This window comes from Heterodontus francisci, chromosome 14 (genome assembly GCF_036365525.1).
Source record: "Heterodontus francisci isolate sHetFra1 chromosome 14, sHetFra1.hap1, whole genome shotgun sequence".
NCBI lineage: Eukaryota > Metazoa > Chordata > Chondrichthyes > Heterodontiformes > Heterodontidae > Heterodontus > Heterodontus francisci.
In genome coordinates this window covers 41083440-41102004 of record NC_090384.1, presented here as the reverse complement: position 1 = coordinate 41102004, position 18565 = coordinate 41083440, and the positions used below count along the sequence as shown (strand labels likewise).

The following is an 18565-nucleotide window of genomic DNA, read 5'->3' as shown; positions in this document are numbered from 1 at the left end:
ATCTGTCACCACACTCCAGTGAGAGGGCAGAAACCCCCTTCTCCAGTATGAACTCAGGGACCACCCAATCCCTCCCCAGTGTGAAGGCAGAGATCTCCCCCCCCATCTTCCTCTCCCCAGTATGAGCTCAGGGAATCCCCCCCAATCCCTCCCCAGTATGAGGACAGAGATCCCCCCCCCACCCCCACCCCTTCCCTCCACCTCCACCTCCCCCTCCACCGCGTGAGCTCAGGGACCTTCCTCCTGCAGTGAGAGGGCAGGGACCTCCCCAGCTCTTGCTCTCTGAAGGCTGGGTTCAGGGCTCTTCTCCCCTCCCACCAGCCTGTCTCTCCATCCAGCTCAGCCTCCCATTGAGTGCAGGGAGAATCGGAGCGCTGCCGTCCGGGGAAGCTGCGCTGAGTGTTAGCGCAGACCCGACCATTGACTGGAGCTGGAGTGCAGCTTCAGCGGGTGCTCGCCACTCTCTCCCTCTCACTGTGCGGCTATGAGTGGCCTGAGGACTCTGTGTGTGCTGCTCTGTGTGCTGAGAGCTGATGGCAGGGTCTATCCGGGCAGGAAGCGAGGAGCTCAGAAACACTACAGCACCGCCATTCAGAGGTGAGTGAAGCAACTCATCTTCTCACTAACTTTTATTCATGTGAAATGATTGTAAGCAGCCTATTCGGTAAGAGACAGCAGCCTGGCACTGGAATCAGCTGCATTCACGACTGTTCCTTAACTTTATATTGAGGGATTCACTAAACACACTAACAGGTTGAGAGAATTTCACTCAAACCTACGGAGACGAAAAAGTGCAGCTTTAATGTCTCTGTTAACCTGTTAACATTGGCCAGGCAGTTTTTACATTTTTGCGTTCTGTCACAGGTTTACCTGTGGCTCTTAAAGGGACATGGTTTACACGCATATTATTTTTGGGTCAACCCTCATTGTTTATTTTCACTTGGGTACAAGCAAGTGACATAATGTAAATTGTATCAAAATGTATTTTGGTATAGCTTGTGTTGTGAAGTCTCTTACATTTGATGGAAGTGTAGAAAGTTCTATTTCTGTCCAAAGGAAAGATGTGTGTTTTAGGGAAATCGATTTTTCAATCTATGTTTACTTGAGTTTGTAAATGATAATTTCAAGGCATTTGTGAAGTGATGTGTAACCACTGTCTCTCTCAGGTTGATTTAACTTGTTTCGATTGGCATTAATAGGGCAGTAATTGTCTCAAAATGGAGTCAGCCCCATTACCCCTGACGATGGGGCTACTGTCATTTTGAAAGGGGGAACTGCTGGGTGCCCAAAGTGCTTGCTTGTTTTAGGCGGTAGGTCCATGTCTGTTAGCAAATTGTGGTCTTAGAGCCCTGATTGCTATTTCAGGTTGGACATGGTCAGATTGTGTGGTCATTGTGGTTGATGCAACCTAAAGCTCAGCCAAGGTAAGTTTGATAATTTGAGGATACCAGAGGACCAGGAGTGCTTCTCTGGGTCCCACAAATATAACTGTCTGCCACCTAGGAGTCTCCTCTGTGATCGCAAGCCCCCTAGCACTGACTTTGGCAGATGAGGGAGCCCAATATTGATCAGCCTTAATCTAGTGAATTTCATAGGGACCTCTGTTTGGTGCATGCAGTTCACTGGCCCCACGTAAATGAGGCCTGTGCTTCTTCACCGTGGATACCTCTGTGATCAAGAGGATGAAATCCATTGGAATTGTGAGATTGTGTAATTAAATGATAAATGAGAAGACTGGCAAGTATCTGAGGGAGTGAGACACAACACATGGGGCAAGATGTGTGCTAAATGTTAACTGTATATTAATTATGTTTTATTATATGCAGATGGTGGGTATTAACTGGGGATTCACTTGTGCTCCTATAAATAGGAACAGATTGAAACTGGGGTTGTTGGGTTCGGAGGTGTATGTTTGTCATGTGTATCTCTGTAAATAAATGCTTATAAAAGTGTGTAAAGTTTGGCTTAATTTCTGTCATTCAGCACCTGGCTTTCTGGTATATAACACTAAAACCACCCCTCTGTGGTTAAACACTCAAACATATGCATAAACTTTCATTTATAACTGCAGTTACAGTCCACTGAAATATCCAACTCAAAACAGATTTAGTAACCCGTTTGCACTAATCTGATGTATGTTTCAGTTCATATGTACTTGAATTCCTTATAATGTGGAGCAGTATTTGAACTATTGTGGCGAGTGGAGAGAGGGAATCTGCATTTTCAGTTCCCTGAAGGCATTGACTTTTGCTGGGATGCTGTTTCAAGGGTGTCCCACACCGATTTGTCATATTTTGGGGTTTAGATACTGAGTGTCAGCTGTATGACATGGGTGCATTGCAGCTGAGCCCAATTCTATCCTCATTTGACATCCACAGATGTAGTTTCCAGCAGTGGTCACAGGAGTGGCCAACCTGGCTGAATTTTCTCCTCCCTAATCCAGGGGTACTGAGGCCAATGGCAGCATCTTTACCAAGGAACCAATCTTGACTTTTGTCATCTGTATGGGCTAGTGCCAGATTGAGTGTACATTTACCTAGTAAATCAGAGGATAGCTGATGCTACTGCAATCAATCATGCAACAAGCAAAACTCTTTACACATTTGATGCGAGGAAGGTGTTTGGCCTGGTCACTTCCTTCACACTGCAGTCAATATTTCACTGTTGCTAACACAGTGACAATTGCTGCCAAAATATATCAGTTTGACTCTGTTTTGCATCATACCCCTGAATCCCCAGTGCTGCAGCTCAGCAGTGTCATGCAATTGTTAATTCAAAGGGTGAATGCTGTCTGCAATTAGTCAGCCACTGATCCAGTGTCAAGAGACTGGTACAAGTAGAGGATGTCCTACAATCAGCCACTGAATGTTGGATTTTGTTAGCTCACATTTCCCCCCCGCACCCCCCCACACCCCCCGCTTCCTGTTCAGCATCCAACTGTGCTGTTGTATAAATTCTGACTGACCCGCTGTGATTCCAGCTGTTTTGGTTTCAGTGCGCTGTGGAGGTAGAACTGTCAAACTGTTTACCAATGCTCCCATAGCTAGTGCCACAGCTCTCGGATAAGAAGAGAAGCCCTGAGACAGCGGGGAAGGTAACTCCTAAGTCACTAGTGCAGCTTGGTTCCACTTACTTTACAGCCCTGCCAACAACTTCAAGATGTAAGACACTGCTGCCTTTTGGGCTGCCGAGACCTTCTTAAATGAGTCAACCCTGAGAGCTTTCTGAGGCAGCAATATAAACAGTGCTTTGAGAAGTGTGACCTGCCATCTCTTCCAGCTGCCAACAATGTGGTTTTCAGTTTACTCACCTGTGTGGATTTTCCCAGCCGCTGGGAAAAGAACAGCAGACAGAAATCAAAATTTGTGGATTGCAGTTTGCAAACAACAAGCACATGTTGCTCAGGCGCTGGGGAATCTGCCATGTAATGCAAATGAGGTGATTCCGCAGCACTGGCAGTATTGGCCTGTACTACATAAATACTTCCTTTACAGCTCTTTGCTAAGCATGGTGATATTGGGTCTGGAATGTACTAGTGGAATTATTATACAACATGTGGAAACTGCCTTCGTAGAGAGCTGAACATCTCAACATTCAGTAAGCACAGTCACACCATTGGGTTCAGTAAATAATGATTGCTGCAGTATAACTTAGCCTTTTTCATGTGATTGCCTGTAATGAGCCTGCTTAGCAAAGGTGCTGATACTGCCCCTTTAAGAGCAGGGTTGATCCCTGGTGCAGATTTGAATTTCTCGTCATGTCCATTTTTTTGTTACTGTAAACATGAGTACTTCCATTTACAAATGGGTTCTTTCAGCCCTGCTTTACCCCACTGATCTAAAGTGACCTCGGGCCCTTTGTCTTCCCACCTGCCCCATCAATCAATTCAGTAATGACCCAGAGTCACACAACACATCTCTTGGAATGTGTTTGTTGCTTTTCCACTGAAAATGAGGCTCTGTTTCAGTGATGTATCGGCCAGCACGCACTGTTATGTCTCTGACTCTCCCAAAGAAGGTCTATCAATATTCAAGTGTAACCCGCTTTGATTTTAAACTCACTGAGCCAGTATTTTTCAGACTAAACCACTTAAGAGGGCTGTGGCTCAATTAGTTCCCCATTCAGATGTGGTTTTTTTTTCCTCCAGAAGCTGGCACAGTACTGTGAAAAATGTACAATTTATTCAGAAAGGCAGAAGAAAAATTCTAACATATTACCGAATCTCTCAGGTAGTATGAAGTTCACCATTGGTAGATAATAATGGGAATAGAAATTGTAAAAATTGCAACCTGATATACTAGCACTTCTGATATGTTTTCCTTTTTCCTCAACCGTGAATCCTCCCTGGCCCCCCCCCCCCCCCCCCCACCCCCCGCTGTGGTTGACAGGGTCCTCAACTGTGTTTTATCTATTTCTTGCATTTCTGCTCTCACCCTTCCCCTCCCTCCCAGAACCATGGTTTCCCTTGTCCTTAACTTCCACCAGCCTCCATATTCAGTGGATCATCCTCCACCATTTCTGACACCTTGAGCATGATGCCACCACCAAATCACAAATCTTCCCCTCCTCTCCTCTTTCAGCATTCCAAAGGGACCATTCCCTCCGCAACACCTGGTCCATTCTTCAGTCACCCCTAACATCTTCCCCTTTCCATGCAAGCACAGGAGAAGCAATACCTGCCCTTTTACCTCCTCCGTTCTCACCGTCCAGGGCCCCAAACACACCTTCCACGTGAATCAGCAATTTACTTACACTTCTTTCAACTTAGTATACTGTATTTATTCACAATGTGGTCTCCTCTACACTGGGTAAATGCAGACTAGGTGACCACTTTGCAGAACACCTCTGGCCAGTCCGCAAGCGCAATCCCGAGCTTCCTGTCATTTTAATTCTCCACCTTGCTCTCACTCTGACCTTTCTGCCCTTGGCCTGCTACAGTGTTCCAATGAAGCTCAATGCAAGCTCGATTAACAGCACTTCATCTTTCAACTGGGCACTTTACAGCCTTCCGGACTCAACATTGAATTCAATAATTTTAGATCATAACCTCTGCCCCCAGGACAGCTGCTATCCTGCCACTTACACCTTCTCTAGACACATCTTTTGTTTCTTTACTTGTTCCATTACCACTCCCTTTGGCTTTGTACCATGAAACCTTTTGTCATTTAACCTCTTTCCTGCACTCCACCCTATCACAGACCTTCCCTTTTGTTCTTCTTCCCCCTGCCCCCATTCACTTGCTCAGAACCTATTACATTTCTAACTTTTGCCAGTTCAGATGAAAGGTCACAGGCCTGAACTGTTAACTCTGTTTCTCTCTCCACACATGCTTCCTGATCTGCTGAGTATTTCCATCATTTTCTGTTTTTACTTCAGAAATTGTAACCTTCTTTTGCCCCAGACTTTCTGATGTCTGTAGGGCTATTTTTTAAAGGAAGGAGGTAGTGCCATTTCTGCTGTCTTTATAGAGTCTGATGGAACTAACTCCTTGCTATAGTGTATGGTTCCAGGCACCTCTATTCCCTCCAATACCTTTTCTAATTGGCCATTCTGCATGTCTGAGCCTTGAACAGAATGAGTGTCACCAGGTTGCTTGACTGTGACGGGCGGTGATTACAGTCAAGACGGATCCTGTTCTCATCTGACATTCATACTCAAGGTTCAGTAGCTGGTAATCAGGAGCCCTGGCCATTCCTCTCCCTCGCCCAGCTGGGGTGCTATAATTGACCTCCGTGCCCTTTGGAAAAGGAGGAAAGGATGAAACCAGAATCCTTGCCCCTGCTGGAAAGTTCATGTTTGGCAGCCAGTGGACAATAGGATAGTGATTTGGCTGTGAGACCTCTCATGGATGGATAGCATGCAGACACTCACTGACGGGATTCATTCATGAAGTACCGTAGGTAGACCATTAACTGTGGAATTGTACCTGATAAGAATCAGCATTTTCGAGACAGGAGAGAAGACTGAGAGAAGAAAAATCAGTATAATTTTAAATTGGTTTCAGGTGTAATTTGCTGACTTTTTTTTTAAGCTTCAAAATAAAAATGATTAGAGGTCCTGGGCAGAAGTCTTCAACTGATTGGAAAATGAAGCAAAATCTGCTAATCTTTTCTCAGGCACAAAAGGAAACATTAATAGACACCTTCTTGACTGTAAAATGGTGCAGTGACACTGGGGCAATCTTCAAACAGAAGGTTTAACCCTTGCTACTGATCTGAATACACAATGTTCTCAGATAATTCCATTTTCTGTTACGTTTGTGTGGAGTCCATGGAGACTAATGGGTGTTACAATGTATTGCTGTGTCAATGCCAACTACCATGTGCGTAAGGCAGGAGTCAGTGTTGGAAAGAAAATGGCAAATTCCAATTCTGGGCTGTGTTGCTGTGAGACACCTCCCAGCTGATGCACAGAGAGTTACTCACAAACCCGTCCCAGCAGATGCATGGAGCTACTGTCCCAAACACCTCCCAGCAGGTGGACAAACATCCCTCCCAAACACTTCCCAGTAGATGCACGGAGGGCCGCACCCACAAACCTCCCAGCAGAAACATGGAAGCCTCTCCCAGCAGATGCAAAAAGAGTTCCTCCCCAGAGGGGCCCCTCCCTAATACCTACCAGCAGGTGCATGGAAGGATCCCTCCCAAATTCATCTCAGCAACTGCAGAGAATTCTCCTGAACACCTTCCAGCAGATGTATGGAGAAATACATTTCTCCATGAATGAGCATTCAAGATGTACTCTGCTCAACAGCACAGGGGCTGTTTGAGTGGGCAGGTCCTGACTGCATCGGATATGAAATAATCTAATGACTTTAACGGTAGTTCCATTGAGTTTATTGCCATGGAGGTTGTTGAAAAGATGGCTCAATGTTAATGTTCAGGACTGTTCCTTTATTTGGGTGCTTGGATGCGGATTGTTATGTACTGGATGTCCTCAGGAACAACTTCCACTTTCAGTACTAATCCCTGTGCTCATGAAAGTTGATGAAAACAGGCTACATGAGAAGCTAGCTCAGTGAGAATAAAATAACGTCCTGTTTACTCTCTCTCATTTCACTACCTGGCACATATTGGCTAGCACTTGTAAAGGAATAATTAACTGTGTACAAACAAGTGCCTTAGAAATGTCTTGCAGCATACCATGTGAGTTTTAAAAAGACAAGATTCATGAATTCAAAGGTGTGATTCAAAGATTGTTTTACAGTTAATGATTTGTGCAAATTGATTGTAAGTAGCATATGATTTCTGAAATGTTATCTCTTTTGGAGGGTACTGAGCTCGACTGAGTTCTATAACCTCAGCATTGTCCTATTTTGTCCCTGTACTGTATCAGGTCAATGACAGTAATGGAGAGGCAATAATTAAAGAGGCAGTGATGGAGCACACAGTAATTAGACACCATCAATGGGGGGAAATGGGAGGTTAAAATGGAGAAAATAGTAGTGGAGAGGGCAGCAATGAGGGAACAATAATAGAGGCAACAGTAATGGAGGAAGCAATTAGATAGAAAGGGAGGAGATAATTGATAAACCAGTCAACTTAAAGCCCCTGGTCTTTGGATTGCATCCACGCATACTAAAATAAGCCAGCAATAGATAGCGAGGCACGATTGAAAAGGGAATAGTTGCAGAAGACTGGTGGACAGCTATTATTCCTGTGTTCAAAAGGAAGAAAAAACAAATCCAGAGAACTGTAGACCAGTTAGCTTAACATCAATGGAACAAAAGATAACAGAATCTTTACTCAAAGATGTAATAGAAATACATCTAGAAACAGAAAATGTAATGGACAGTAGTCAGCAGAGATTTCAAAAAGAAGATCATGCTTAACAAACTGTAGTGAATCCTTTAAAGAAATAATAGAGAGTAGACAACAGCGGATGCCGTGGATACATGGACTTTCAAAAGGCCTTCAATAAAATATGGTATAATAGACTCGAATAAGATCAGTCCTTGTGGAGTCAGGGGACAAGCAACAGAATGAATAGAAAACTGGCTACAAAACAAAAACAGAGAGTAGTGGTTAAAGATAGTTACTCAGACTGGCAGAGGTATGAAGTGGTGTTCAACAGGGATCAGTACTGGGACAACTGTTGCTCACCATTTACATAAATGATTTGGACTTGGGAATTGGAAGAAGTATATCCAAATAAGGGCATATAATTAATATTGAGCAAGACTGTGACAAAATACAAGAAAACATTAACAAACTTGCAGAATGGGTATGTAAATGACAAATTAATTTCAATATAGATAACTGTGAAGTGGTGCATTTTGGTAAGGGGAATAAGGAGGCCACAAACTCTTTGGGAAAAAGACTCGAAATGGGGTAGAGGTGCAAAGTGATCTGGGAGTACAAATGCGGCTCTGTAACACAGGAGTCTGTGCTCTACGGGCTGTTCCCAGGGACGCACACCGAGACAAACATCAACTGCTGCTGGAGGACTATCAATTCGGTGAAAGACGCCCTTTGGTCTGCCCAAAACTTGCTGGTCTTCCAGCGCAACGAATTGTCCACCACCGAATGTTGCAGACTGGCACATTCCAAGGTCCAGGACTACGTGCTGAGGGACGCACTAAAGCTTGGGGCAGCCGCAGCAAAGGCTCAATGGGGAAAGACCACAGTGTAAGGTCCCCCCACCAAGCTGAACTGAGGGGCTGGATCCATGAGAAATCCCTCGAACTGTATTGGAAAAATTTTGTGTGCTGTAAATGTAAAAATGTATATGGCATGACAATGAAATGGAAGAGTTGTGAGGCAACTCATGATTGTATAGAAGGAAACTGATCACCTTTGCGCTGTTTGTATTTTTTGACTTGATGCTGTTTTAAACTGTTTGGGAATGTAATTTTTACAGATTTTTATGAATAAAGTATATTTTGGAAAAAAAAAATCTGGGAGTACAAATGGTGTGGGAAGCAACAACTAACTTTAATAAAATGGGTATAAGGATTGCTTCCATTAATGTGCATGGCATTAAATCTACTACGCGATGTGTTTCAACCTTGGATTACCTCGCCAAGGTCAAAGCCGACCTACTGTTTCTGCAGGAGTGTGGAATACCACACCTCAGCACCTACAGGCAGTGGTCGCGATGGTATTCCCATGGGCCATCGATCTGGTCAGGGGGTAATGATTGCGTTCCTCCGGCCTGGGTATTCTGCTGCGGGGAGGTAACTTCACCATCTCCGAAGTTAAGGAGGTGGTGGGCGGTCGCCTCCTCGTAGCAGATGTAATGTACAACAACGCTCCGCTCTGGTTGATCAACGTGTACGCCCCAGTTCAATGCAGCAAGCGGCTGACCGTCTTCCAGCAGCTCCCACTGCTGCTGGCAACATCCAGACTGGTCATCCTAGGCGGTGACTTCAACTGCATCATCGATGCAGCTGGACAATCCGGCAGATACGACAGCAAACTGGACGCTACGTCCAGATTCCTAATAGAAGCAGTAAAAGATGCCAAACTGCACGACGTCTTCAGCAAACCTGCAGATGGAGCGCAGCATAGATACACCTGGTCAAGATTGGACGGGTCTTCCCGTTCCAGGATTAACTTACTCTTTGTGTCCCGTGCTGTCATGGTCGGATCCACCGACGTCAAGCCGGTGTTCTTCTCCGACCATTGCCTCTTACTGGCTGTCACTTACAGGACGACCAGCGGGTTGGCAGGGGGACGTGGAAGCTCAATGCTACACTGCTGACCCCACAGAAGAGGAACTCAAAAGGGATTACAAAGGTTGGAGGAACGTGAAACACCTCTTTGAGTCTCCAGTTCACTGGTGGGAAGCGATCAAGGAGAACATCAAGAGGTTCTTTATCTTCAAAGGTGTTCAGAGGGCGAGAGAGAGACAGAGGGAAGTGTCCCGAATCCAGAAAAGTATGCAAAATCTGCTCCGGCTGCAGTCGATGGGGGTCGAGGTCAAGGAGGACCTCCAAGAGGTGAAGAGCCAGCAGGCCTCGCTCTTTGCCACGGAGGCCTCCAAGATCATCTTCTGGTCCAGAGTCCGCTCCATTGAGCAGGATGAGACGTGCTCGCGTTACTTCTTCCAAAAGGTACACAGAGAGAGCTCTGTTATCAGCAGCCTGAAGGAAGAGGATGGCTCGGTGACGTCTTCGCAGGCCGACATACTAAGGATCAGCAAATCCTTTTATGCTGGGCTGTATGACGTGAAGCCCACACACAGCAGAGCCTCCCAGTCCTTCCTGTCATCTATCACAGAGGTCTTAGATGACAGCATGAGGGAGAGACTGGACTAGCCGCTAACTCTGGACGAGCTGACAAAGGCCGCTGAGTCCTTCAAGACGAGTAAAACTCCCGGAAGCGACGGCTTACCAAACAAAGAACAAAGAACAGTACAGCAGAGGAACAGGCCATTCGGCACTCCAAGCCTGCGCCGATCTTGATGCCTGCCTAAACTAACACCTTCTGCACTTCCAGGGCCCATATCCCTCTAATCCCTTCCTATTCATATATTTGTCAAGAGTCTCTTAAACGTCGCTATCGTATCTGCTTCCACCACCTCCCCTGGCAGCAAGTTCCAGGCACTCACCACCCTCTGTGTAAAAAACGTGCCTCGCACATCCCCTCTAAACTTTGCCCCTCACACCTTAAACCTATGTCCCCTAGTAACTGACTCTTCCACCCTGGGAAAAAGCTTCTGACTATCCACTCTGTCCATGCCGCTCATAACTTTGTAAACCTCTATCATGTCGCCCCTCCACCTCCGTCGTTCCAGTGAAAACAATCCGAGTTTTTCCAACCTCTCCTCATAGCTAATGCCCTCCAGACCAGGCAACATCCTGGTAAACCTCTTCTGTACCCTCTCCAAAGCCTCCACGTCCTTCTGGTAGTGTGGCGACCAGAATTGCATGAAATATTCTAAGTGTGGCCTAACTAAGGTTCTGTACAGCTGCAACATGACTGGCCAATTTTTATACTCTCTGCCCCGACCGATGAAGGCAAGCATGCCGTATGCCTTCTTGACTACCTTATCCACCTGCGTTGCCACTTTCAGTGACCTGTGGACCTGTACACCCAGATCTCTCTGCCTGTCAATACTCCAAAGGGTTCTGTCATTTACTGTATACCTCCCACCTGCATTAGACCTTCCAAAATGCATTACCTCACATTTGTCCGGATTAAACTCCATCTGCCATTTATCCGCCCAAGTCTCCAACCGATCTATATCCTGCTGTATCCTCTGACAATCCTCATCATTATCCGCAACTCCACCAACCTTTGTGTCGTCCGCAAACTTACTAATCAGACCAGCTACATTTTCCTCCAAATCATTTATATATACTACAAACAGCAAAGGTCCCAGCACTGATCCCTGCGGAACACCACTAGTCACATCCCTCCATTCAGAAAAACACCCATCCACTGTTACCCTCTGTCTTCTGTGACTGAGCCAGTTCTGTATCCATCTTGCCAGCTCACCTCTGATCCCGTGTGACTTCACCTTTTGCACCAGTCTGCCATGCGGGACCAGTTGAGTTATATTCAGCCCTGTGGGACTGGGTCGGCCCGGACCTGCTGGAAGTATACGAGAGTATGCTTCTGGCTGGCAGCATGTCAGAATCCATGAGGAAAGGCATCATCACCCTCATTTACAAGCGGAAGGGGGAGAGGGCAGAAATCAGAAATTAGTGCCCCATCTCACTGCTTAATGTTGACTACAAGATTCTGTCCAAAGTCATAGCCAGTCGAGTCAGGTCTGCTCTGGAGTTGGTGATTCACCCTGACCAGACCTGTACTGTACCCGGCAGGAAGATCTCCGATAGTCTCACGCTACTCAGGGATACGATCGCCTGTGTACGGGACAGGAGGGTGGACACCTGCTTCATCAGCCTGGACCAGGAGAAGGCTTTTGACAGGATATCGCACACCTACATGATGGACGTGCTTTCCAAAATGGGGTTTGGGGAGGGAATCTTCAATTGGATCAAACTGCTCTACACAAACATCAGTAGCGCAGTCTCAATCAATGGGTGGGTATCGGAAAGTTTCCCGATCCAATTTCGAGTCAGACAGGGCTGTCCTCTCTCCCCTGTCTTGTTTGTTTGTTGCATTGAACCCTTTGCTGAGTCTATTAGGAAGGATGCGAGCATAAGAGAGGTGACAATCCCAGGCAGTGGAGGCACTCAGGTGAAAACCTCCCTGTATAAGGATGACGTCACCGTCTTCTACTCGGATCCGCTGTCTGTGCGCAGACTGATGAGCATCTGCGACTAGTTCGAACTGGCCTCAGGAGCCAAAGTTAACCACGGCAAGAGCGAGGCCATGTTCTTTGGACACTGGGCTGACCGATCCTTTGTCCCCTTCACCGTCAGGTCAGACTACCTGAAGGCGCTGGGGATATGGTTTGGAAGGGCCAGGGCGTGCACCAAAACCTGGAAGGAGTGAGTAGCCAAAGTACAACACAAGCTGAGAATGTGGGAGCAGCGATCTCTCTCCATTGTGGGTAAGAACCTGGTCATCAGGTGCGAGGCGCTCATGTTGTTGCTGTACGTGGCGCAGGTCTGGCCCATACCCCACTCCTGCGCTGCGGCGGTCACCCGAGCCATTTTCCACTTCATCTGGGGATCCAAAATGGACCGGGTCCGGAGGGACACGATGTTCAAACCTCTGGATAAGGGCAGGAAAAATGTACCCAACATGGCCCTCATCCTGATGACTACCTTCGTGTGAGGCTGAATCAAGCTGTGTGTAGACCTCCAGTACGCAAACTCCAAGTGTCACTACGTGCTGAGGTTCTATCTGTCCCCGGTGTTGCGAAGGATGGGCCTGGTTACACTGCCGTGGAACGCTCCATCCAGGTGGACTGTGCCGTACCACCTCTCCTTCGTGGAGCAGTTTCTGCGGGAAAACACCTTTGCCCACCGATCCATCAGGCAGTGGTCTGCACGGAATGTCCTCAAGGCCCTACGGGAAAAGGAGACGGTGGATCCTGTCGGATGGTTCCCCGAGCAGACCGCCAAAGACATTTGGCGGTATGCCTCACCACCAGAACTTTCAAACAAGCACCAAGATGTAGCTTGGCTGGTGGTGAGAAGAGCCCTCCCCGTCAGATCCTTCCTGCACGCCCAAAGTCTCGCCCCCTCCGCACAATGCCCCCGCAGTGGCTGTGGGGGGGAAGAGATGGTTGCCCACCTCCTTCTGGAATGTGTCTTTGCAAAGCAGGTGTGGAAAGAGATGCAGTGGTTTTTGTCGAGGTTCATCCCAAGCAGCTCGGTAACACAGGAGTCTGTCCTCTACCGGCTGCTCCCAGAGACGCACACCGAGACCAACATCAACTGCTGCTGGAGGACTATCACTTCGATGAAAGACGCCCTTTGGTCTGCCCGAAACTTGCTGGTCTTCCAGCGCAAAGAGTTGTCCACGACTGAATGTTGCAGACTGGCATATTCCAAGTCCAGGACTACGTGCTGAGGGACGCAGTAAAGCTTGGGGCAGCCGCAGCAAAGGCTCAATGGGGAAAGACCATAATGTAAGGTCCCCCCGCCAAGCTGAACGGAGGGGCTGGATCCATGGGAAACCCCTCGAACTGTATCTGGAAAATTTCGTGTGCTGTAAAATGTAAAATTGTATATGGCATGACAATGAAATGGAAGGGTTGTGAGGTTGATTGTATTGAAGGAAACTGATCACCTTTGCACTGTTTGTATTTTTTGAGTTAGTGCTGTTTGAAACTGTTTGGTAATGTATTTGTTACAGATTTTTATGAATAAAGTATATTTTGGAAATAAAAAAAAATCTGGGAGTACAAATACACAAATCATTAAAAGTAGTAATACAGGTTAACAAAGCTAGAAAAAGTGAAAACAAAGCACCGGGATTCATTTCTGGAGAAATAGAATTCCAGAGCAGAAAAGATTTGTGAAATTAGTATGGAACCTTGGTTAGACCACATTTAAAAGTACTGTGCATAGTTTCAGTCTCCATTTTATAAAATCAATATAAAGAAAGTTGCCAGGCAAGACTGAACAGGCTGGGACTGCTTTCTCTGGAAGAGAAGACTGAGACTGAGATGTGACCTAATCAAGGTTTATAAAATTATGAAGGGTTTCAATAGAAGTAGGGAAAATGTTTCCATTTGTGGAGGAGTCTAAATATAGAGGCCATAAATATAAAAGATAGTTACTAATAAATCCAGAAAGGAATTCAAGAGAAATTTCTTTACCTGGAGAATGGTTAAAATGTGGAACTTGCTGCATATGGAATGGTTGAGGCAAATAGTATAGATGCATCTAAGAGGAAGATAGATAAGCATATGATGGAGAAAGAAATCGAAGGGTATGGTGATAAAGTGAATTAAGATGGGAGGAGGCTCGTGTGGAGCATAAACACTGATATAGACCTGTTAGGCTGAGTGTTTCTATGTATTTCTATGTAATTCTATGTATTTGAAGGGTAATACTGTAGAAGAACAGAAAAGGAAGGGGCAGTAATGAAAGAAAAGCAATGGAAGGAGACAGTATTGGAAAGGGCAATAATGGAAAAGAACAAGATTGCAGGGGGCAGTAATGAAAGAAGAACAACAGTGGGGGAACAAAGTAAACTGTGGCAGCAGAGGGAAATAATAATGAAGACTTGAGAAAGTAGCCAGGCAGTGACAGAGTTAATCCGTAAAGCAATTTTTAAAAGCTTCCTGACATGTAATGAGTACTACTCTGTAATACCAAAAACAGTCGGGTTGCACCTCTGTAAGAATGCCAAGTGGGCCTGCTACAAGCTCTTTCATGTCTTTACAATAATGAAATTTTTCATTGCTGCAAACCAACTGTGCTTGACACAATTTTAAATGCGTTTTTTAACATTTTAAATTAACTTTTCAAAATTTGCATATTGGCACACAGTCTGTGAAATTGTTGTGCTTTTCAATCATGAGGTGCTTGTGGATGAATACATAATACGCTTATGCTGGGAGTGATGCATTTGTAAGAGTTAAGGCAATTTATTCAGTCCTAGTCCTCAGGGATTTATTTGAGCTGCCGGGAGCAAAGGACCTTGCCTAAATTAATTAATGGGTTGGCCACTTGGGTCGCTGTCCCTTCCTGTCTCCAGGCGGGTCACTGTCCCGTCCTGTCTCCAGGCAGGTCTCTGTCCCGTCCTGTCTCCAGACGGGTCTCTGTCCCGTCCTGTCTCCAGGCGGGTCTCTGTCCCGTCCTGTCTCCAGGCGGGTCTCTGTCCCGTCCCTGTCTCCAGGCGGGTCTCTGTCCCGTCCTGTCTCCAGGCGGGTCTCTGTCCCGTCCTGTCTCCAGGCGGGTCTCTGTCCCATCCTGTCTCCAGACGGGTCTCTGTCCCGTCCCTGTCTCCAGGCAGGTCGCTGTCCCGTCCTGTCTCCAGACGGGTCTCTGTCCCGTCCCTGTCTCCAGGCGGGTCTCTGTCCCGTCCTGTCTCCAGACGGGTCTCTGTCCCGTCCCTGTCTCCAGACGGGTCTCTGTCCCGTCCCTGTCTCCAGGCGGGTCTCTGTCCCGTCCCTGTCTCCAGACGGGTCTCTGTCCCGTCCCTGTCTCCAGGCAGGTCGCTGTCCCGTCCCTGTCTCCAGGCAGGTCGCTGTCCCGTCCTGTCTCCAGGCAGGTCTCTGTCCCGTCCTGTCTCCAGATGGGTCGCTGTCCCGTCCCTGTCTCCAGGCGGGTCGCTGTCCCGTCCCTGTCTCCAGGCGGGTCTCTGTTCCGTCCTGTCTCCAAGCAGGTTGCTGTCCCGTCCTGTCTCCAGGCGGGTCGCTGTCCCGTCCCTGTCTCCAGGCGGGTCGCTGTCCCGTCCCTGTCTCCAGGCGGGCCTCTGTCCCGTCCTGTCTCCAGGCAGGTCGCTGTCCCTTCCTGTCTCCAGGCGGGTCGCTGTCCCGTCCTGTCTCCAGGCGGGTCGCTGTCCCGTCCTGTCTCCAGGCAGGTCGCTGTCCCGTCCTGTCTCCAGGCGGGTCGCTGTCCCGTCCCTGTCTCCAGGCGGGTCGCTGTCCCGTCCTGTCTCCAGGCGGGTCTCTGTCCCGTCCCTGTCTCCAGGCAGGTCGCTGTCCCGTCCCTGTCTCCAGGCGGGTCGCTGTCCTGTCCTGTCTCCAGGCGGGTCTCTGTCCCGTCCCTGTCTCCAGGCAGGTCTCTGTCCCGTCCCTGTCTCCAGGCAGGTCTCTGTCCCGTCCCTGTCTCCAGGCAGGTCGCTGTCCCGTCCCTGTCTCCAGGCGGGTCTCTGTCCCGTCCCTGTCTCCAGGCAGGTCACTGTCCCGTCCTGTCTCCAGGCGGGTCTCTGTCCCGTCCTGTCTCCAGGCAGGTCGCTGTCCCGTCCTGTCTCCAGGCGGGTCTCTGTCCCGTCCTGTCTCCAGGCAGGTCACTGTCCCGTCCTGTCTCCAGGCGGGTCTCTGTCCCATCCTGTCTCCAGGCGGGTCGCTGTCCCACTCCGTCTTCAGGCGGGTCTCTGTCCCGTCCTGTCTTCAGGCGGGTCGCTGTCCCGTCCTGTCTCCAGGCGGGTCGCTGTCCCACTCCGTCTTCAGGCGGGTCTCTGTCCCGTCCTGTCTCCAGGCGGGTCGCTGTCCCGTCCTGTCTCCAGGCGGGTCGCTGTCCCACACTGTCTTCAGGCGGGTCGCTGTTCCGCTGTGTCTTCAGGAGTGTCGCTGTCCAGACCTGGCTTCAGGTAGTTTCTTGCCCCAGCTTGGCTCCGGTTAGGTGCCTGTCATGGTCATGAGGTAGGTCAATCTGTTGATTTTTTTCGCCTCGCCTTTATTTTTTCTATATTTTTCCCGCTCCTCACCTGAGGGCACTGTGTATTACTGGGTTACTGTTCCATCAGTCAAGTAGCCAGACTGGTGGCAAGCTAGCTGACATTGCCAGGTATCATGACTAGGCTGAATCCATACTTTACCCAATGTCCACACACCTGCACCAAAAATGATCGGATTTGGGGTGAGTTATGGCACTCAATCTGTTAGGCCTGTTGTGTGGTTTTGCTAGTATGAAGCAGTAAGCTATGTTTTCAGATTCCTGTCAGGGAGATTCAACAGGATGCCAACCTCAGCATTTGTATACTAAGAGACTATGAGTGTTCAGTGTCGGGAGCCACACAAGGCTTTATTCTGGAGCTACCTGCCAAACTCACAGATGGCCTGGACAAGTACACTCTGAGCTCTCATAACAATTGAAATTAACTTCAGGATCACTGCCTATGCTTTTAGTGAACTACAGACCCAGGGAAGACAAGAGAGATCAAAGCTTTATGGAAATGAGAGATTAAAATTTATTTTCCTTTTTAAAAAGGGAATTGCTAACTAGTTGTGGAAAAGCAATGGAGCAGAGGGCTTACAGAAACCAATGTCTTGGTGAGAGTCCACTCCATAGTTTATGCTTCTTTGAAGCTGAATGAAATTCTTTTACTATAGTTGCTCTCACATTCGCATTATTAGTACAAATGTTGTTTGAAACATTTTTCCCCAAAATGCTCTCTTTCTCTCCTGATACTACTGACTCTTGTTAGGGCTTGGCTCCATGGATGCCAGTGCCTGCTGGTACCTTGCCCAAGTGGCCATTCTTTACATGAGAGCCAAGAAAGTAATTGGCAGTAGGATATTTGACTGTGGAGGCCATCACAGCTGAGCTTGATGCTGCCCATGGTCCCTGATAAAATCATTGGGGTGGTGACCAGGAAGAGCATCTGCAAATAAAAGATCCAGGTTAGTTTTCTGGATGGAGAGCCTTCATCCAAACGGAAAACTAAAAGGTCATTCAATCCATTAACTGTTGAGTCTCTGATTCGCAAACTGTTGTTTAGTCTCCTCATTTTCCCTATTTCCTTTTACAACCACACAAAAATATTTGCTGGTCTTTTAGTTTTCAGTCGCAGTGAAATGCTAAAAACCCTGACTGATCTGTTGTGATTTCCAGCAGTTTCTGCTTTTATTTCAGATTGAGCATTTTCTTTTGATTACTTTTGTTCCGTGTATTTATGAATTTTTGAAAATGTTGTTGAAATAAGTAGAACGTTGAAGGTGCCAAGTGTAAGTCATAAATGAACAAGAGATTTAAAGGTTCTATTTCCCCCACCATCTCTTCTCCATGGTCCATTTCTATGGCATCAAAATCTTGTTATCTGACTTCTTAATGCAGTTACATCTTCTGAAGATGGTTTCTGCTACACCATGCTTCAGGGCTTCAGTCATCATTCCCTCCTATTTGTTGTCTACATGCTCTTCCTTGGTGGCTTTACATGCATCTATGCATATGCTGATGACACCAAACTCTACTCCTCTGTCACTGCCACATTTGACTCCAGGTCTGTTGTTACATTATCAGACTTTCGTCCAACATTATGATCTGGAAGGGTCAAATTTGCCTTGAGCTCAAACTTGCAACCCTCTTTTCCAACTCCTGGCAACCTCTGTGGGTTAGATTTTGACTTTGTGCAGTAATATAAAATAGTGAGTAGTGAATTGGAAGGGTGTTTTACATTTCTCCCCATTTTTATTTCCATTAAAGTCATCAGATGTTGGCAATTCATAGAAATTCAGCCTCAGTGTTTTTCATCTGTACCCAACCTAACTCATAGTCAAATATTTCCCACCCATGGCCTGTCTTTTT

General features: G+C 47.2%; 1 protein-coding gene across 2 annotated transcripts in view; it reads left to right on the top strand.

Moving 5' to 3' along the window:
- The first annotated feature begins 346 nt into the window (after window positions 1-346).
- Window positions 347-18565, top strand: part of LOC137377283 (kielin/chordin-like protein) — a 455612-nt gene continuing 437393 nt past the window's right edge. For both annotated transcript variants that reach the window (XM_068046829.1, XM_068046830.1), the window contains exon 1: window positions 347-597. In XM_068046829.1, coding sequence (XP_067902930.1) covers window positions 485-597 — 113 coding nt within the window. In that variant the 5' untranslated portion in view covers window positions 347-484. The remainder of the gene's footprint in view (window positions 598-18565) is intronic.